The sequence below is a fragment of the Sesamum indicum genome, linkage group LG9 (genome assembly GCF_026168435.1).
Source record: "Sesamum indicum cultivar Baizhima isolate 11 linkage group LG9, ASM2616843v1, whole genome shotgun sequence".
NCBI classification, from domain to species: domain Eukaryota; kingdom Viridiplantae; phylum Streptophyta; class Magnoliopsida; order Lamiales; family Pedaliaceae; genus Sesamum; species Sesamum indicum.
The window spans coordinates 25,583,804-25,604,190 of NC_142665.1; the positions used below are offsets into that span (position 1 = coordinate 25,583,804).

The 20,387-nt window shown below is 37.5% G+C and overlaps 4 protein-coding genes across 7 annotated transcripts; 3 read left to right on the forward strand and 1 right to left on the reverse strand.

Moving 5' to 3' along the window:
* The first annotated feature begins 426 nt into the window (after positions 1 to 426).
* On the forward strand, positions 427 to 8,839 carry LOC105177110 (polyribonucleotide nucleotidyltransferase). Its single transcript, XM_011100144.3, has 17 exons — positions 427 to 840; positions 1,733 to 1,888; positions 1,981 to 2,151; positions 2,804 to 2,929; positions 2,998 to 3,159; positions 3,280 to 3,399; positions 3,673 to 3,810; positions 3,942 to 4,104; positions 4,534 to 4,659; positions 4,848 to 4,978; positions 5,609 to 5,828; positions 6,016 to 6,099; positions 6,302 to 6,381; positions 6,899 to 7,042; positions 7,132 to 7,459; positions 7,600 to 7,727; positions 8,269 to 8,839. The coding sequence occupies exons 1-17, from the start codon at positions 514 to 516 to the stop codon at positions 8,368 to 8,370; spliced, it is 2,706 nt and encodes a 901-aa protein (XP_011098446.1). The 5' UTR covers positions 427 to 513; the 3' UTR covers positions 8,371 to 8,839.
* Positions 8,840 to 12,504: 3,665 nt separating this feature from the next.
* CRK42 (cysteine-rich RLK (RECEPTOR-like protein kinase) 42) lies at positions 12,505 to 16,015 on the forward strand. The gene is made up of 6 exons (XM_011100143.3): positions 12,505 to 13,404; positions 14,013 to 14,126; positions 14,234 to 14,584; positions 14,676 to 14,910; positions 15,014 to 15,158; positions 15,254 to 16,015. Exons 1-6 carry the CDS (start codon positions 12,642 to 12,644, stop codon positions 15,629 to 15,631), a joined length of 1,986 nt encoding a protein of 661 aa, XP_011098445.1. The 5' UTR covers positions 12,505 to 12,641; the 3' UTR covers positions 15,632 to 16,015.
* A 1,267-nt stretch (positions 16,016 to 17,282) lies between these two features.
* LOC105177108 (Cytochrome c oxidase subunit Vc family protein) lies at positions 17,283 to 18,458 on the reverse strand. Of its 4 annotated transcripts, none has more exons than XM_011100142.3 (2): positions 18,303 to 18,458; positions 17,283 to 17,721 (listed from the first exon to the last, which is right to left on the reverse strand). In XM_011100142.3, exon 2 carries the CDS (start codon positions 17,711 to 17,713, stop codon positions 17,528 to 17,530), a length of 186 nt encoding a protein of 61 aa, XP_011098444.1. In that variant the 5' UTR covers positions 17,714 to 17,721; positions 18,303 to 18,458; the 3' UTR covers positions 17,283 to 17,527. The 4 variants fall into 4 exon arrangements, with proteins under 4 accessions (XP_011098444.1, XP_088741610.1, XP_088741609.1 ...); XM_088885484.1 differs by lacking the exon at positions 18,303 to 18,458 and adding an exon at positions 18,267 to 18,299; XM_088885483.1 differs by lacking the exon at positions 18,303 to 18,458 and adding an exon at positions 18,262 to 18,297.
* Positions 18,459 to 18,748: 290 nt separating this feature from the next.
* Positions 18,749 to 20,349, forward strand: LOC105177106 (chaperone protein dnaJ C76, chloroplastic). Its single transcript, XM_011100137.3, has 6 exons — positions 18,749 to 19,000; positions 19,092 to 19,260; positions 19,329 to 19,503; positions 19,580 to 19,686; positions 19,790 to 19,991; positions 20,116 to 20,349. The coding sequence occupies exons 1-6, from the start codon at positions 18,906 to 18,908 to the stop codon at positions 20,238 to 20,240; spliced, it is 873 nt and encodes a 290-aa protein (XP_011098439.1). The 5' UTR covers positions 18,749 to 18,905; the 3' UTR covers positions 20,241 to 20,349.
* Positions 20,350 to 20,387: the final 38 nt, after the last annotated feature.

Sequence of the window (20,387 nt, forward strand, 5' to 3'; positions counted from 1 at the left end):
TGTGGCTCGTGATCCCGAGCTGCGTGACATCATGTTTATTTTGAGTCTTGTCTTGTAATTTTTCCAAAATAACGGATTATAAGGATATTGAGGTATTCGGCCTATCAATCGTACTAGTTTTTTTTGTTTATAATTTAATTCTGATTGAAGTTGTTAATCACGTCGAGCGTCTTTTAAATAGTACTTGGGACTTAAGAAAAGAGCCCATCGTTAGTTTTTTGGGATGTCTCTAACTAAAATCTTTTGATAATTAAGTTGAGATTGAGATAAACTAAAACTATTTGAATGTATTGAATATGATTTTGAGTATAATAAATATTTTATCATAAATAAAGCATAAATAGTGAATTTATACTGTTTTAAAGAATCACTTCCGGAATGTTGCTTGCGGTGTAGCGAGAATATTTCCAGCGCGATGCACATGATCCGAACTCACTAGTAAAGAACCCAACGTTCTGGTGCTCAAAACCATTTAAACCCTAAAGGCTAAAACCCCAACGTCTCTCTTTCCCCATGGCACCGGTGGCGAGTAAAGCCAATCCTCTCCTCTCAAAAGTACCATGGCGGCGAATCATACTCCGCAGAATTTCCGGTGGCGGCATTGCACGCGCACCATCCTCGTCAACTGCCACCGAGTCCGAAACTGTAATAGCCGGAACGAAATTTCTAGAGACGTTCTCCGAGGAGTTCGAAATCGGATCGCGAAAAATTACTTTGGAAACTGGTAAAATTGCGCGATTTGCAAACGGCGCTGTTGTTCTGGCTATGGAAGAGACCAAAGTGCTGTCCACAGTTGCCTCAGCTAAGAGTGACGGCACTCGTGACTTCTTGCCCCTCACTGTAGGCGCTTTTACATTATACAGCATCCATTTTCGTGGAATTTTATGTTGCCTTTTGCTCAGTTGAATTCACTTCGGCGATATTTTTGCCGTTGTTATTTATTTAAATGGGGAAAGTTTGGTGGAATAATGCTTCAAGTTTTCTAATGTATGACGAAATGGGGCGAACGAATTGCCTGCTAAAGTAAGCTGGAGCACATTGCTTGTTGGATATATCCCATCCATCTCATCTCATCTCATCTCCTGAACTATTTCATATGTGATGTATACTTTGTAAAACCTATCTCAACTCATTTACTTAAAATAAATACCAAAAAATACTATATCAACTCTGGTCCTCTCAGTTTCGATCAAATTATTTTTATTTAATTTTTCTTTGTGTGATGTGATGGATGTCAGACAATTACAACCTTATAGTTTATATTCTATCAGCTTCTTTAGAGTGTGAAACTTTGTGATGAAACTTAAAAAATAGGAGTTCTAAAATATGGACATATTGTCAGCATGAACAAATTAAAACCAGTTCTGTTTTTATCATTATGAAGAATTTATTTAATTGGTTGGATCTTATTAGCTTGAGGGAAGTTCTGTGTGTATTAGGTATTGGAAATGAAAAGTAAACTAGGAGAAAGCGGAAATTGAATCCAGGAAATAGAAACATGTTGGTTTTACAACAAGTTAACTGCATGTTAAGAGGTTTATTCAGTTTGAAACTTGTGTTTCTCGATTAAGATGGATTAAATTGGTACATTATCTCTTCTTTTGTCAGTGCTAAGTATTCCGGGGGACAACTTAGTTGGTGGCCTGTAATTATTTAAGGTGGGAATTGGGAAATGGAGGGGCATTTTTTGTTTCTTGCTATGATGAATAGATTAATTTTGTGTTTTTTCCAGGTTGAATATCAGGAGAAACAGTTTGCTCAGGGTATGATTCCGAACACATTTATGCGGAGGGAGGGTGCTCCAAAAGAACGTGAACTATTATGTGGTCGTCTCATTGATCGACCTATAAGACCCCTCTTTCCACCTGGATTTTACCATGAGGTCCAGGTATGTCAGTACTGTGTGATATCTATGTACTATATCTTTTATATTAAACATCTGCTTTACTGCTCGTCCTGAGCTTTGTTCCTTTTCTCCAGGTCATGTCAAGTGTTCTTTCTTCTGATGGGAAACAAGATCCAGATGTCATGGCAGCCAATGCTACATCCGCTGCTCTGATGTTATCAGATATTCCATGGGGTGGCCCCATTGGAGTAATACGTATAGGGAGGATTTCTGGTCAGTTTATTGTTAATCCCAGCATGGATGAGGTATTTCATATGATTTCTTGTGTCAATGGAAGATTTATTTTTGTTCATCATATCCTTTGAGCAGTATATGATTTCTTTGTCAATTGGTATTTCCCGTAAGCAGCATTTGGTAGAAATTTAAGGTGCTCTCCCATTTTTACCGGTCTTATTGCCTGCTCAGCATGTATGAGTTCGATGGCTCTTTTTGAGTACGAACTAATGAACTATTGTTGAGTTTTATTTAATTGGTTATTTGGAACATGACTAGTCAATGATTTATTTTGGCTTTTGGTAGCACTTTGACCTCCCAAAATGACTTCATACAGTATTTGGTTTTCCAATTATTAATAAAAAACTAAGCATTACTAGATGAAAAAATTATATGTATTGTGAGTGAATCTGCCATTAGTAGTACTGGAATTTGGTAGTTCATTGAGCTATAGGTAGAGCAGAAACAAGAAACTACTAAAGGACAGATAAGGACGTGGATAATTAAGTTGGCTGTTGTCATATCAGTAATCTTGGCCTTTTTGTCTCAACCTGATTAAAGTCCACATTGAGATGTTTTTACGATAGTGAACTGATGGCTGGGTTTCTGTAATATGACGTCCAGTAAAGTAACTCATGATGCTATTGACATGATTTTTATCTATTTGTCATGGATGTTTTGCAGCTTAGTCTGAGCGATCTTAACTTGGTATATGCATGCACGAGAGACAAAACTTTGATGATAGATGTCCAAGCACGTGAGATATCAGAGAAAGACTTAGAAGCTGCTCTAAGATTGGCTCATCCTGAAGTGAGTTTTACTCTCTGTGTTGGTGAATACTGTACTTGTTTTTAAGATGCTTATCTTTGATTCTTTAGGCAGTGAAATATCTCGAGCCTCAAATAAGGCTGGCAGGCAAAGCTGGTAAACAGAAAAAGGAGTATAAGTTATCCATGGTGTCCGAGGAAACATATGAAAAAATTAGGAGTTTGGCTGAAGCTCCCATTGAAGCTGTATTTACAGACCCTACATATGGCAAGGTTCCCTACCTACCTAAATGCTGATTGCTTTATACAGAATCGTAGTGTCATGTCACTATAATCTGGTTGCAGCGTGGATTATTTCATGTTTCCAGATATGCTTTTTATGTATATGTGCAGTTTGAAAGGGGAGAAGCCTTGGATAATATTACGCATGATGTCAAAAAGAAACTTGAAGAAGAATGTGATGAGGAAGGCCTGAAAGTTCTATCCAAAACAGTAGATACTGTGCGGAAAAAGGTATTTGATATAAGTATTAACCCCCTTTAAATATATCTCTATTTGATTGCTTAAATTGTGAATCCGTGTAGAAGAGAAGAGATATATGATCCTGAAGATGATAAGCCAGCTCCAAATGAAGTTTACTTGAGGAGAAATGTTAACTGTTAAGTTTTAGGTCAATGAACCCACGGTCCTCAGGGGTCCTTTATTTTAAATAATTAGATTCCTCTCCTTACATTTTCTTTAGACATCTTGTCAAGGTAGTGACTTGTTAAGTTCTGACCATGTCAGGTCGTTCGCAGAAGGATAATTAGTGAGGGACTTAGAGTTGATGGAAGACGTCTTGATGAGGTCAGGCCCCTGTATTGTGAGGCTGGTAATTTGCCCGTACTACATGGTTCATCAATCTTTTCTCGTGGAGAAACTCAGGTCAGTAACTGTGCTGCCCTAGGCATTGCCCAAAGAGTCTGTTGATAATAAGGTGAATGGATACATTTGATGCTTGGACGCTTTCTCCTATGATGCCTAATCCTTTCTAGCACTAAATGTGTTGGTTACAGGTTCTTTGTACTGTAACCCTTGGAGCACCTGGAGAAGCTCAGCGTCTAGATTCTTTGGTTGGTCCTCCATCCAAGAGATTCATGCTTCACTACAGTTTCCCACCATTCTGCATTAATGAAGTCGGTAAACGAGTTGGCCTCAACAGACGAGAAGTTGGACACGGTAAGCTACTTGTATTTCCATGATAGTCATGAAGTTCCAATCTTATGATTCACTGCTACTCTTGACTGCGTGATATTTTTCCTATCATCTCCATCCACTGATAGTTTTGGCTTATTCTGTTGTTTTCTGATTGTGTCTGTTTCCAAAAAGGAGGGGGGCCAAAAAAAACCATATGCTATCGACATTAGACTTTATGCATGTGACATGGTGAAAAAGATTTATCTATGTTTTACATTTTATTGTCTATTTAGTCCTTGTGTATTATTTGAAAAAAACAATTTTCGTAAAGGAGAAAGGAGTTTTGGCTGTTAACTATTTCTCTTTAGTTGGAGTTTATTTCCCAAATGCCTGTCTTATAATCATCAGTTATCAAATTCTACTGACTAAATTTTTGTTCACATTGTTTTATATTGGATTTTCATTTTACAGGTACCCTTGCTGAGAAAGCTCTACTTGCTGTTTTACCTCCTGAAGATGATTGTCCATACACTGTTCGTGTCAATGCAGAAGTCATGGCATCTGATGGATCAACATCAATGGCGTCTGTTTGTGCAGGTAGTCATTTCGGAGCTATACTCTTGCCATATAAGCTTTATTATCTTATGCACCAGACTGTTGTCCAGAGCTTTAATTCCAGTGATGAAGTGCCCTCTTTCCGGGCATTGCTTCAGGCAGTCTTTCTTGTGATAATTATATTGAAGTATTTATGCAGAATGTCATGAAAATGCATTCATTCTTTGTAGGCAGCATGGCATTGATGGATGCTGGCATTCCACTGGGAGAACATGTAGCAGGTCTGTCAGTGGGCCTTGTCAGTGAAACCGATCCCTCAACTGGTGAAATCACAGACTACAGAATATTAACTGATATCCTGGTAAGGAATGCCCTTGAACTATGCGAGTATTTTGCTTCTTGTGAAAACAGCCTCTTATTTATTTCAGCTTCTGGTGTAAAAAATTTGAATCATTGAGGTTGTTAAGTTTGAGAGAAGAAAATTATTCTGGATCCCTGAAGCAAATATATCATACTTTAGTTACTGTTGGAGAATTTGGTCAACTCCTTGCCCAATTTTATTGTTTGAGAGAAAAAATTATAGTAATTATGTGTCGTTGATAGTTGTTATCCAGACTTTGTTATGAAAGATTTATTAATTGTATGCCAATCCCAGTTGAGATTACCACCATCCAGACATAGCCTGAAGGATTCATTTAGCTGACTTTGACGTTAGCCTGTAAAAACATTATATTGTCTACAAAATGGATGTGGAGAAACACCCACAATTTATTTGTTCTCTGTCCGTTAGGGTAATCTTGAGGACTTCGATTGGCAATTTGGTATCCAGTCTGTCTGGTTTTAAGGTTTTAGGTTGCATCTCTTGGTATAGAACCCCATGAAATTTCATACCAGGTTTCTGTGGTCTTTGAATTCCTGAAGAATCTCTTTTGTTGTATAAATATTTTGACTGTTTATTTGTGAGTGTTCTTTTGTTATGTATTATTTACAGGGTTTGGAGGATCATCTAGGGGATATGGACTTCAAAATTGCTGGAACCCGAAATGGAGTTACAGCAATTCAGTTGGACATAAAGCCTGCGGGAATCCCTTTAGACATCATATGTGAGAGTTTGGAGCCCGCACGTAAAGGTCGGCTTCAAATCCTTGATCATATGGAGCGAGAGATAAATGTACCACGTACTCAGGATGGCAGAAACTCCCCCCGGATATGTAAGATTATCATTTATGTATCTATCTTGTTTATGAGGAAGATGAGTTATCGTAAAGCTTTAGCTTCAAACGTCTCTGCATCTTGGTGTTGACATTCAACCAGTTCTTTTAAATATGACGCCATCAATGTCACTATCCATGTTGTGATTGAATCTCACCCATCTCACTGTTGTGACAACTGATGCAGTGACCTTAAAGTATAGCAATGATGCTATCCGCCGGTTAATTGGTCCTCTTGGTGCCTTGAAGATAAAAATTGAAGAAGAAACAGGTTTGCTTTAGTCTGCTATCATTGCTAAAGATTTCTGCGTTCTATGCGGTTAGACTTGCTATAATTCTGATAACCCTGTAGTATTCTTGTGTTCTGCATTTTCTCAATCTTGTCAGTCTCAGTGGTCTCTGGTGAAAATCTGAGATGCATGGTTTAACTCGAAATTATCTTCTATGTGTTCTGAGCCCATTGTATGCTACAGGTGGAAGGATTTCAGTGAGTGATGGTTTACTTACCATTGTTGCTAAAAATCAATCAGTATTGGATAAAGTGATGGAAAAGGTAACCATTTTATGCTTTTTTCCATGCATTTGGTTGTGAATTAAATTTGGAAGATAGACTACTTCAGCATAGCCAGTTGGCTTCACTTAACCCCACCAGTACTTGATTCTGGAGTTATGAAATTCAAGTTATTGTTAACATGGAAGTATCATGTAATTCTAGCAAAACAATTCAGTTCCAAAATTCACATTTGCAGTAGTTTCAGGAAAATTGGGTCATCTTGAAGCCATCTAATTCCCGTCTACCAAGTTACTTTATGTCTCTGAGGTATACCACAGCGAACAAAGTGCCATGAAAATAACAGTCTCTGAATGAATACTCAGTTTTCTAACTTCTGTTTCCTGGCATCCGTTCTTATGCTATGGAGTGAAAAGAATCATCAATATTTTAAATTCCTTTGCAGGCGATATTCCATTTTTATTTGTTCTATATTCTTATTATATCTGTGTTTTTCAGCTCATATATTTGCTTTCTGGACTTTACACCATAGACTTGCCTTTAAACTTGCTTATTTCAGATTGAGTTCATCGTGGGTCGTGAGATTGTAAAGGGAGGCATATATAAAGGCATTGTAACATCAATTAAGGAATATGGTGCCTTTGTGGAGTTCAATGGAGGCCAGCAAGGTCTCCTGCATATTTCTGAGTTGTCGCATGAACCGGTTTGTGAAATTTATTATATGTTCAGTTTTCATGTTGTAGGCTTGTACTGTAGTTTGTGATTCTTACAAGATATGTTGATTTCAATCAGGTGTCCCGAGTTTCTGATGTGGTTTCAGTCGGCCAAGTACTGAACCTAATGTGCATTGGATTGGACGTGCGTGGTAATATTAACTTATCTCTCAAAGCTATTCTACCTAAACTGGGATCAAACACAGACCCTGCAGTAGGAGAATCTGTTGCTCCTGTGCCACAACCACCTAAAGTCTGGAAGCCTGTTAACAATGTCCAAAAGGACCGAGAAAGTAAAGATGATCCACCAATGGGTGTTGGGGAGAGCCTGTCATCAATTGTGATCCGAAGTGCTGCTGAATGTGACGATGAGGAAAAATCTGCTGGTCTGAATCGGAGTTGTAAAGGTAGCAGTTGACTCCACTTTGTCTGTCAAGAATCTTGCCGAATTGGCAATCATGACCTTAATATGTGATAGATAAACAATATCAAATGTCTAGGGTTTGGTACACATTATTTCGTATTCTGAACAAATGTTAATCTACAGGTGAGGTTCCGATGGATGCGAAAAAATTGAAGCTTGGGACTGAAGTGACAGCTAAAGTTCATCAAATTCGTGCACACGGGCTGGTCCTTGATTTGGGTGGTGGCATCCGTGGGATGTTTCGGTTTGAGGTAAATGACAACTTATCTTTATGAACCTGATTGGTCCTTAAGTTAGGAGTTTCTGATGGGTGGTATGATATATTTTCATTTCAAGCCTCAATGCTTTTCTTTATCATGGCATTTACTACTTTTAAGTTCTTTTACCCTTATTTCTGAGTTAAAAGTTGAATATGCTAAATAATTGTGAGACCTTACCAAGTTATTTCCATTTTTCTGAAATGGAATTTCTTAAAGTTCTCATGTGAGATTAGGGATAGGCCCTTGAATTATACCTTTTTAAATCATGTTGGAAGTCTAGGTAGGCCGATATGAATGCTTTTAGAATGTTACAAATATGCTCGAAGACTTCAGCCTCTGGGTACGAGTTTTAAAATGGAGAGTGTCTGTGATGGAGTATTACGTGATTCTTCTTATGCTGGATGTAACACAGCATTCTCCATTATCAGAATATTTCTTCTCCCTCTCGCTTCTCGAATGTTGTGGGTGGCTATTCTCTCTTCCTTCTGTTTTACCACTAGCATTATTTTCATAGAATCTCTGTGCCTTGTAGACTGGTTCCAGGAGAGACTTTGAGGTTGGTGAGGAGATGCGAGTAAAGTGCTCTAGTTTCTCCAGCAAGGGGATCCCTGTAATGACTTTGGTGCGGAAGTAGGAGTCTTCTCTTGATCATATTACTTGCGAGTACAATGCTCGGCAAGTAGCTCGAACTTTGACATAAACTCCAGACCCTTGCCAGTAACTGGAGGTGTAGCGTCAGCAAAACGTGTACAATGTTCTTGGACCTGATTGCATCAGAGGCAATATTCCAGGTAGCTTTCATGCTTCCTAAGGGAAAGCTTATATATCAAAACATAATCTGCAGATGAGTCACACAATATAGAGCAACTACAATTTTGATTATTTAGATATTCGTCCTAAGTCAAGAGTAGTGTAAAATTTTTGTACCGTATATTCTTTTTATGTATATTTAACTGCCTTTTCCCTGGAGGAACAAGAATTATGTAATGATGAGAGTAGTTTACCCGTTGGAATAAGTTAATGTTCTCAAGAACGATGTTTTCGAACTCTTATGTGGGTGAAATTTTGTAGTCGTTCCTCGAATATGGAATACTTTTTACCAATCTTTTACTGGATGCAATCCAAGATTCAATAGTATAACATATTGATATTTCTGCCTAGGTCTTTTCATAACCATGGTGATTATATATATATATATTAAAGCAAAGAAACGTAGACTTGAAGATTCAATCCAGGCTTCACGTACATGAGAAGCCATATTCCACTTGGTCTTATTATTATTCTATGTCAAAGGAAATAAATGGTTCCCCCGTGCATGGAATGAATGCCCTTTCAGTATCCCTTTTCCAAGTTGGATAATTCTTCTAGAATTTATCTCCAGACGACACGAAACTCATTTGTCTTCAACCTCACTGCTGCTTTCCTCCATTTCAATTCTCCACTCCTAACTCATAAGAATAAAAGCCGTTGATCAAGGCTTCCACTTTTTATTTGACTTGAGCAGTTGAGAGCTGACAAGAAGATTTTATATAGCGGAATTATCATTACCATGTGTAGCCGTTTCTTTTGAATTTTCTTTTCTCCTTGTCATCTTCACCAACCCACCCACATCACCCTTTCTTTATTCTATAGGGTTTATTACCAAATCCAGCTTCATAACAGCATATATATGGAAATTATTAACTCCTTTGCTGTCGTTCCAAATAAGATTAGTTTTATTTCTAATGTGAGACGAGAAAACCTGTAGTGAAAAGAAAAAAAGGAGCAATGAACTTTTATTAGAGTTAGGGTATAAGCACAAATAGTAGAGGTCTTTATTTTTAGTACACTAATTTAGAGAATATTTGATTGGATTTACTTGGATGTTAAAAAGTACTTTATAAGATGTTTGATAATTTATAAGTTATCTAAAAAACTTCAATTATATTATAAATTTAAAAATGATTTTAATCAGACGTCCCGCCAAATATTATATATATAGAGAGAGACAGAAGTGTGTAGCACGATATATTTTATTTGTGGCGAGTAAATCTGCAGACAAATTTAGCGGGATTACATGGAATTGACAGAAGTAGCTTATATGTATGTAGATATGTTGGACTTTGTTCATCAAAATTTGTCCATAGATATGAAGTCCTTTTCCTCTTCTTATAAAGTTGGGGTTGCGGAAGAGAAGTCCAATTTAACGGCTGCCAACCAATAAGAAGTCTGCATCAAGATCAACCCACCTATAATATTATTACTATTAGATAATTACATCTTCATCTTATTATGCATAATTTTTTTGTAGTCTAGAAAGCTACATCTAGTAATTTTTCTTTTGTTATGCTTAAAAAATTAGATACTTTCCTTGGTTTAAAATTTTGCCGAATTTGTTGTCATAAGCAACAAAGAATGAATGAAAATTCATATTTATTTGACTTATTACAGATCGTGTATTTTTTTTTTTTAACCAAACTACCTTTATAAGTGAGAAAATATATTCCTCACATGTATTATCGTGTGAAGATGTATAAAGATAATCAGTATAAATCAATCGGGTTGAATATGAAGTTCCATTCAATTTTTTTTAATATTAGCAAATTCGATAAATTTTAACTAATGAATGAATACTAAATGTATAATTTTACAAGTCATGGAGGATTTACGTATAATTAACGTCAAACTTTAAGAGAGAATTGACATAATTATCTCTATTATTAATAACATAAGTATTTCTTTTCTTTCCTTTTTATTTTTAAATCAATGATGGGATTGATGTTTGTAAGTTGTAGGTGATGGTAAAATCAGTTTTCCCTTAGAAAAGAAAAAATGAAGAAAACAAATGGAATCTTAGAAAAATCAACAAGACATGACAGTACTTGATTTTGATGGGGATGGTATGATAAACTTGGCAATATTTTACTACTTTATTCTCACAATTTTGACTATACGAACCCAACAAAATTTTAATTCCTTTTTTTTTTTTGGACTGGTAATCGTTTCCACTGTTAAAAAAGGGGGCAATTATTTCAATTTTTTACAGCTGTTCTAGAGTTTCTTGAGTTGACCATAGCAACCATTGCTGGGAATCTTCTTCTCTGGTATATGTATGTCCCTATCTATCTACATTTAATAAAACCAAAACGACGACTTTCTTTTAAGTTATATCAACTCAATTAATAAAAATTCATTATTTATCATTCAAAAATTATGTCCGACCCTCTTTATTTTTCATATATATATATATGTGTGTGTCTGTGATATCATATTGATAGGTGGTTTGTAAGTATTTATATAATTTATAACGATGATGGAGTAGAAGCCACTTAAGAAGTAAAATAAATATGAATTGACGAAAAGTAGGAAGTTGCAGAAAAAAAAAGAGCTGCATGGAGTGTATGCAATATTTTTAAAATTGGATTGAATCGATTAAGCTACTGCCTATTGTGTAATTGGTTTGATTGGTTGGATCGAATTAAGAAAATCAATAGATTTGGGCATTATTATACACAGTTCATAACAATATTTTTATAATATGGTACAATTTATAATAATTTAATATTAAAATACTACAAACCTCTTGATGGAAGCAAATTAAATTAAAATTCAAACTAACAAAAAATTAAAATTGAAGACCCTCCGAGTATATTATATATGATTAATAACATAAATACAATTTATGATAAGATTTTAGCAACCATTGCCTTCATTTAATTTTAAAAAAATAAAAAAAAAATTGGAGAAACAAAAAAATAGATTATGAAAAAAAAAAATCTCTATTGACTATTAGAACTACTCATTGTCCCGTATTGAAAAAATATAAGCCCAATTTATTATTTTCTCATTATCCCACATTAAAAAATATAACTCAAGATTATGTGCTTTTTTATTTGTCTCACTTTGAAAAAGTATAAAACAAGCTTATCGATCTATACTGAGTTGCTTGAAACCAATTTTATAATCATGATTTAGACCGTATGTACGAGCAGTTCCCAATCGAACCGACCGGCCAATTCCATTGGGACCTGAAAAACATAGAGAATGAGAAATGAGGAAGTTGAAAAAAATTGGAGGTGAAAAGGGAGTTTGAGAATGAGGGGAAGAAAGAAAGAAAGCATATCATACATTGATGACAACTAATCCTATTGCCATTTTCTTTTTGCCCCAAAGACTTATTTGATTCTTTTAATTATGAAAAGAAAAAAAGATAAAAATAAAAGAGGGGGAACAAAATAAGGTGGTTTTGGACACCCACCCTTTGACATTGTTGCATCAATCAATTATTTTGGAATAATGTTTTATGATATCCATCAACCTATTTATTTCTCTATTATGTGAACATAAATAATCATATTTTCTAATAGCATAATACTATTTCATTTCAGGGTCTATGTACAATATATATTTATATATAAATAAACATCAGCAATATGAAAAATGTGATAAAATATCGCTCACCCTTATAATTTACTAATTTTCTTTACAGGTCATTTAATTTGTTCAATTTTTCCAACAATATATGTAGTGAGTGGTTAAATTATTAGTAAGATACAAAATATTTAGAATTTACTTATTGAAAAGTAAAAAATTTTGAAGACAAGGAGATTAGAGAAAGGGAGAGGGAGGCATGGTAAGTGAGAGGGAAATATTGACATATTTATGTGTGTGTGTGTATATATATTGATTATTGTTATTTGAAATATTGGAATGGACGCATGATTCATAACACCAAGAGTGAGAACACAAGGAAACAAGAGACTGCTGCAATTTGTCCCTACAACTACCATTCACTGCCACTGCCGCTGCCAAGAACCAAACCTCCACATAAACTGCCGCTTTTCTCCTTTCCCTCTTCTCCATCTGCATCTGCATCTGCATCTGCTGCTTTAATCACATCCCAGAAAAGAAAAGCAACTTCCGTACATGCATTTATCAACCTCCACCTTCCCCCACCTACCAATACCATGCTTCTTCCTTCTCCTCCTCTTCCATGCCCCTTTTTCTCTATCCAACCCCCGAATTTCCGAAGCCGGGTTGTTCTGCGGCCAGTCTCGCCCCCCGCCCAATGTCAGCTACATCCCGCTCTTTGTCAGAGGAATGGAAGTTCTTTCCCAGCTCGTCACCGCCAACGACTGGGGTAATTATGCTGTAAACGCAACTAATATTTCCATATACACTTTGGCTCAATGCTACGCCGATTTGTCTCACAACGATTGCCTCCAGTGCTACGCCGCCAGCCGCACTCGCCTCCCTCGCTGCCTCCCCGCTGTCTCCGGCCGCATTTTTTTAGACGGGTGCTTCCTCCGCTACGACAGTTACGCCTTTTTCAACGAAAGCGTGGACCCCGCTTGGGATAAGGTGAATTGCAATAGCTCGGTGGGGTCGGCGGGTGGGGTCGGCCTGGAATTCGAGAAGGATGTCCGGGAGCTGATCGATAACCTGACGGCGAGAGCGGTGGTGAATGGGCGGTACGCGGTGATGGGGAATAAGGGCGTGTTTGGATTGGCGGAGTGTTGGAATACTGTGAACAGGGAGGGGTGCAGGGCTTGTTTGGCTAAGGCCAGTAGAGATATTGGAGGGTGTTTGCCGGGCAAGGAAGGCAGGGCGTTGAATACTGGTTGCTATTTGAGGTATTCTACTCAGAAGTTCTTCTCTAATCAGTCTCAGGAAACAAACAGTAATTCTGGTGAGTTGGACACAAATCTTGCTTTTTCCTGTTAATTCTTTAAGCTTGATCAGAAATTCAGAATCATTATTGGATTCTTTGTTTGAAGATCGGCGATTATGATTTCTAGTTCTTTCCTCAATGTTTTGACTTAATTCATTTCCAGATGATTATCTGTTCCCTTTTCCAGTTTTCAATTCTCTTCTTCCTTTTAGGTGTTTCTACCACTACAACTCTTTGAAATGGTTGTGGTTTGCAGCTCTTGATTGCTGAATAAATTAATGCCCACCTCCTTTCTACCATTCTTGATTATTTTATTAATGGTCATGATCTGGGCTTTTCAGATGATTTTCACTTGTCAACTTTTGATTGCTGAGTACGTCAATGGCTGCCCCCTTTTCTTTTTCTTCCCCCCCCCCCCCCCCCCACTTTCCGATTCTTTATTAATTGTGATGATCTGGACTCTATTACATGCGTGATGATCAAGCATGGTGGGTTGCTTGGAAGGTTGATTTGCTTGACTTTTTTTCTTGTTACTTTATAATTTAATGATTTGGCCAAATGTTGATTTTCACTGTCATCACACCATTCGTTACTCATTGTTTATTTTGGTTCTGATTTGTTTTCAGGGGCCTCTAGAAGAGGTGCAATCGTGGCAATTGTTTTGTCCGTGGCGGCCTTCTGTATGCTCTGTCTCTTTGCTGCTTATGCAGCCTATGGCAGATGGAAAAAAAGAACGCAAGGTATTCAGTTCTAGAAGATTGGGCAGTAACTCTTCTACCTAAAACATGGTATTGCTATAATAGTAATAATAGAACTTTATTATATCATTAATTTCGATTCCATGCAGAACGTAATAATCTTGGCCGGATTTCATATTCTTACAACAAGTCCAATTTGAACTTCAAATATGAAACGCTGGAGAAGGCAACAAATTATTTTGATCCATCAAGAAAACTGGGCCAAGGAGGAGCAGGTTCTGTGTACAGAGGAACCCTTCCTAATGGGAAAACTGTGGCTGTGAAAAGGTTGTTCTTCAGCACCAGGCAATGGGTGGATGAGTTCTTCAATGAGGTGAATCTCATTAGTGGGATTGAGCACAAGAACCTTGTCAAGCTTCTGGGCTGCAGCATTGAGGGCCCTGAAAGCCTCCTCGTTTATGAATTTGTGCCTAATAAGAGCCTTGAGCAGTACCTCTTAGGTCAGTCTTTCTTTTACAAATAACACTTTGGATAAATCTCCGCTAATGAATCTATTTTCAGATGAATTAACTTTTTCCATTCTCATTGCAGATAAAAACAAGGTTAAGATTCTTAATTGGAAGGAGAGGTATAATATTATTGTCGGGACAGCTGAAGGGATTGCTTTCCTTCATGGAGGTTCTGAGTTCAGAATCATCCACAGAGACATCAAGAGCAGCAACATTCTTCTAGATGAGAATCTTGACGCCAAGATAGCTGATTTTGGTCTCGCTCGGAATTTTGCAGCTGATAAGACTCATCTCAGCACTGGAATTGCAGGCACATTGTAAGCTAAATTTCTTCCAATATTCCCTACAGACACATTTATGAGTCCGTTCAGTTCCCAGGTAATCTGAAGATTTTGATAAATCATGGTTGTTGGTGCACAGAGGATACATGGCTCCCGAATACCTAGTGAAAGGGCAGCTTACAGAGAAGGCTGATGTTTATAGTTACGGTGTGTTGGTTCTTGAAATTGTGTGCGGTAGGAAGAACAATGCCTTTGTGGAGGATTCTGGATCTCTTCTACAAACAGTAATCTTCCAGACTATCTAATACTGAATTTATGTAAAGTCACAATCTTTTAGTTGGACATTTGTTGCTTAACAATCTTGCTGTTTCGGCTTCAGGTTTGGAAGCTCTACAAGACGGATAGATTGACGGAATCAGTTGATCCTTGTTTGAATGGTGATTTTCCAGCAACCGAGGCAGTGAAAGTGCTGAAGGTCGGGCTCTTATGCGCACAGGCGTCTGTAGCTCAGAGACCATCAATGGCAGAAGCTGTTAGGATGCTTACAGACGAAAATTACGAAGTCCCAGAGCCAAGTCAGCCGCCATTTTTAAACACTGGTGCCCTCTCGGCCAGCTCTACCAGGTCATCTTACAGCATTAATAGTTTAGCATCAAATATGGTGACAAGACACGGAACATCGTATCCCTCCACCGAGTCTTTCAGTATTCAGAGTTCTGATGGACAGTCCAGAAGCGAAGAGGTAAGGCTGAGGTAGAAAACTCAATTTTCCTATGATCATTTCATAACAAAAACAGAGTTGCTTGAGATCCTGTGGAAAAGATAAGGAAACAGAAGTGCAATTCATGTACAATCCGTGAAGTTCAAGAGTCGAAGTCAGTAAAAAGTTTTTTGCCAGATTTTGTAGAATTTGGTTCTTAGGAAGAGAATGTTTTAAATACAGCCGGTGTAGCACAAGATGTGTAGCAGTGTGCAAGTAAACGTCGTTGTGTTAGTGAGTGAGGTTGCATCATAGGCCAAAATGGTCTGTTTTGGATAGAGATTGCTCTTCAAATTTAAATATTTAGGGCAGGTAACGTGGGCGGTTGATGCCGGTGACGGGACCCCATTTGCTTTATTATACAAACACACATTCTTTTCATGAGCTTTGTATTCTTCCACTTGGCAACATTGTTGTGAACAGCTCATCACTCTCTTAACTTTTCAACACACAACTGATACTGTTTCAATCATATGGCTACCAATGCTGCTCTAATTAATGATGGGACAAGGAAAAAAGCTATGGAGGAACATAATTCAAACAAGCGTTTGAGCCAAATAATGATGTACCATAATGAAATTGGCTGCAAACCTAATAGTTCCTTTATTATACATATATACATACTGGAGGAGACAAAACATAGCTGCTAACAAGCACAAAACTTGGCTCTCATCAATAGTAAGTAAATTCTACAAGGAAAAACACATCGATATAACATGTCTATTGAGTTCATTTAGCAATCAAACAGAATAGGTAGCCATAAAAAAAATCAAACATCACGGACCAAAACTAAGAAAGTAAAAAACATGTAAAGCCAAAATTCAAGTTGAAAACATGTTTATGCTTGCCTTAAGTGATTGTGTTGCAACACAATAAGATTACTGCAGAATTTGATCATGGAACAAAAAAGAATAACTTGTTGACAAGACACCGGGGGATTACTGAGACATGCCATTGGGACCTCAGATTCAGGCCGACATCCAACCAACTGCAGATTGTAGAGGTAGATGCTCGGGACCATATTGGCTGTCTCTACTAATTGCCTAGTCATTTCTGATATAAATATAATATAGCCTTTCTTCGAACCTAAGTGACACATTTTATATCATTCAGTTGACAGTAAAAATGCCTGTCAATTTCCAGGTTCAAATAATTGAAGCAATAGACACAGCAGATGAGCGCAATAAATTTAAAAAGTTCAATGAGACCTGGACCACATGTAATAACAACAACACTTTGGCTAGCCACATTAATTAGGTTCTTATCTGATTAGCAAATCTCCACGTACCAGTTCACCTACCTCATGCCAACTTCACAAAGACAAGTTTTCTTACACCTAGCAATGATGAATAAATTAAGCAATTAAGCCTCCCATGATTCATATAGGACACCATATATTACAGCTACCTAGAGATGGTGCATCATAGAAACTTGTAATTTATAATCACAAGACACCGTTTTTATGCCAATCTCTTTCAAGATTCATCTAATATAACATACCAGTTGCGCACCGCAGGGGCATATTCTAAAGGGTGCAGACAATACACGCATGTCAACTCGTCTTCAAAGGGCACGCCATTTTCATACTTAAGAAGAAACATAACTTGTTACCAGGGCCTATAAGTAAGAAAAAGAAGCAAAGGCATAATGCAGATAAATTGGAATGCCTTAACAGGAGATAAGGATGAGCACGCACGGATTGAAACTGTCATCTCCTTGCAGGTTTTAAAACTCTCATCACACAAGTTCCACCAAATTATTAAGACGAAGGACAAAGGTTATGTATTCAAGTTCCTAACCAAGAAAGTGCATATATGCATAGGGTCGAGCCAAGAACTTCCATATGCTAGATATGCATAATAGCACATAAGCAAAGATCCAGCAATGACCCTACTACTCATCCTCCCTAACAACACTGATTTCACCTTTGTCAAGTAGATCATAAAATTCCTTGGTTCTTTTCTGGTTGTTCCAATGGTGCATCTTCCAAAAACCTCCGGCCACTAGGCCAAGACCAATGCCAATGAGAATTTCCTTCAAAACACTTGGGCCCTTGTAAACTACATGCGCGGCAGCCATCCTCTCCCCTGAAAAATCAAAATCGGATACAATCAATAATCATTCAGAGGAAACAAGGATACAAGTCACAACTGTAAATAAACTAAGTGATGTGCAAATAAGTTGTTGTTCACTATTTTGCTTCTAAGGCAAGGTTCAACTTGATTTGTGTTGATTAAGAGAATCAGTTGGGTCGCTCAAGCTCAATTAAGAGGCCTACTTGTGAGCTCAAACTTAGTTTAAAAAAATCATAGAAAACTAAACAAATTAACTCAGAATATCCAATCCATCTGTACTTAAACAATATAACATGAAATATAGTTTGATACAAAAGATAAAACACAGTGAATGAGTTCAAACAGCAATCAAATTTATACAGTTGCTACTTTTTTCCTAACAAAAGAAAAGAAGAAGAATGAACAATCCATTAACTTTCAATTTCTCAACTTCTTAAACAAAACAAAAAACGAAATCCAAGTTCGTGTCTTATGCGGAAAATCTAAATACCTAAGGACATTAAAGAAAAATAATACAGAAACCACGAAATAGATTAGCGCAAGTAAAATTACTGAACCAGAAGGTAGAAATTGTTGAAACAAAAGAGACGTACCTCTCGGTTGCCAAATTTCGAGCTAAGCTAATTCCGAAGCTCCAAGCAACCGAAAACTTTTGCGAAGGGTCACGAAGCAAGACAAGACAGGATTCTATGTGGCCAAGCATACAATTCATACGTACTCCATCGGTGCGGAACCTAGATTTGCATCATGGGAAAATGGATCGAACGATCGTGATCCGTAAGTTGACCTTGCTGCGGTCAAAATTAACTAGAAGCGTGGGAACACGCACGTGAATACGCCTGCGTGCATGGGAAATTGGCGAGCAGTGTTTTGGCGCCACCACATTATATTGTCCGCCCATTAGGGACCAGCGGTTGATTTGGCGGGTTTTTGTCCGTTGCCTTTCATTTTTTCCCCTGAAATACAGTAACTAGAAGCGTTACTTCAAAAGCATAAATTAAGTCGCATTTGCGCCTTTTACATTTAGACAACGCCTCAAGATTAACTTGGTAGCAGAAGAAAAGCGACGCTGCAGAAATATCTTACAACCATTATCAAGAAATAGGAAAGTATCTGAGGTTTTGGATATTTCTTCACCAACAAACAGGCTGCAAAATTCTAGCAAACCAACAATTACTGGGAAGAAGAGAACCAAAATGCTTTCCTCCTTCTCATGTCATCAGCAATTCTCTAGGCCAAACTCTTTGCAAACTCGTCCACACTTCAATCTAAAAAATCCCGTCTGGTGGAGGTAACATGAACTGAACCCCTTCGCTAGTGAATGATCAGTTCACTTATCTTAGCGTTCTGCCTAAGATTTCTTGAAGTTGTTGTTTATGTAGGCGGAGGCAGAACTCTGTTGTGGTGGTCAGATGTGGTCGGAACGAAGTTGAAGAAAGCAAGAATTACTATGAACTGCTAGGAGTCTGTGTTGATGCGAGTTCCCAAGAAATCAAGGATGCTTACAGAAAACTGCAAAAGAAGTATCATCCAGACATTGCGGGGGAAAAGGTCGTCTCTTTTCATGTTGGTTTCAATCTTCAAAATTAGTGTTAACAGCTTGATGTGATGAGTTTCAGGGTCATGAGAGTACATTGATGTTGAACAAAGCCTACAAGGTTTTAGTGAAGGATGATCTCAGGAAGCAGTACGATGCATCAATTGGCAAGATCAGTAACAATCTTAGGATTGGCAGCATTTGGGAAGGATCCTTGAGATCTCAAGCTCTATTTGTCGATGAAAACGCTTGTATAGGTAAACAACGATTAGCCTGTTTACTTTCTATATGATGCTGAATTCACTTTAATTAAGGAACAGTGTTAACTTTCAGGTTGCAGAGAATGCGTGCACCACGCAGGTAACACGTTCATGATGGATGAAGGTTTTGGGACTGCCCGTGTTAAGGTTCAATATGGTGATGATGAGGAAAGAATAGAGGTACCTTTTGCAATATAACTGGAACAATTTTAACCAAGTTTTAGAAGAAGTAATCAGAAATCCTACCATTTCATCACTCCATTGCGACTTTGTTACCCAACAGATATCGGTGGATTCGTGCCCAGTAAACTGCATTCACTGGGTTGATACAGAAGAATTGGAAGTGCTTGAGTACTTAATTCAGCCTCAACCTAAGGTGGGCTATGGCATATATGGCCAAGGATGGGAGAGACCTGCAAATGTCTTCATGGCCGCCAAATCCTTCAATAAACAATTGAAGCAGCAGGAAGAAAACCAACAGAGATGTAGTAACTACACTCTTGCTTACTTTATATAATATCTAAATGTGCTGAAGCGGTTTTGATGTTTCACGGCAAAAATCTATATGTTCCAAAGGTAGATATATGACATAAACTACTGTAATTGCAGCAAAATCAACTGATGAGGAGGAAACTCCTGCTCAGTCACAGGCACGTGAAAGTGCATATAGGGAGCTGAAGGTTGGAAGGTTTGCTAGAATTTGGAGCTGGATGAAGAGAAGCACTGGCCAATGAACAAATGGTTGCAGATTATTAAAGAAATTATACCATGTCAATAAAGTTACCGACCATAAGAAATCGAAGGAACCAAACTGTATATATATCAGAAGCTTATATTTCAGCATTCTCTTGTATTTCTAATTTTAACATGCTGCAGGAAAC

Bases quoted from the DNA above. Each gene is read 5' to 3' on its own strand.
- LOC105177110 (XM_011100144.3), top strand. From the start codon at position 514: ATGGCACCGGTGGCGAGTAAAGCCAATCCTCTCCTCTCAAAAGTACCA. The intron at 841-1,732 runs GTAGGCGCTTTT...TGTTTTTTCCAG, and splicing joins GTGACTTCTTGCCCCTCACT to GTTGAATATCAGGAGAAACA. The intron at 7,043-7,131 runs GTTTGTGAAATT...GATTTCAATCAG, and splicing joins CTGAGTTGTCGCATGAACCG to GTGTCCCGAGTTTCTGATGT.
- CRK42 (XM_011100143.3), top strand. From the start codon at position 12,642: ATGCATTTATCAACCTCCACCTTCCCCCACCTACCAATACCATGCTTC. The intron at 14,127-14,233 runs GTATTCAGTTCT...GATTCCATGCAG, and splicing joins ATGGAAAAAAAGAACGCAAG to AACGTAATAATCTTGGCCGG. The intron at 14,585-14,675 runs GTCAGTCTTTCT...TTCTCATTGCAG, and splicing joins CCTTGAGCAGTACCTCTTAG to ATAAAAACAAGGTTAAGATT.
- LOC105177106 (XM_011100137.3), top strand. From the start codon at position 18,906: ATGCTTTCCTCCTTCTCATGTCATCAGCAATTCTCTAGGCCAAACTCT. The intron at 19,261-19,328 runs GTCGTCTCTTTT...GATGAGTTTCAG, and splicing joins CAGACATTGCGGGGGAAAAG to GGTCATGAGAGTACATTGAT. The intron at 19,504-19,579 runs GTAAACAACGAT...GTTAACTTTCAG, and splicing joins CGATGAAAACGCTTGTATAG to GTTGCAGAGAATGCGTGCAC.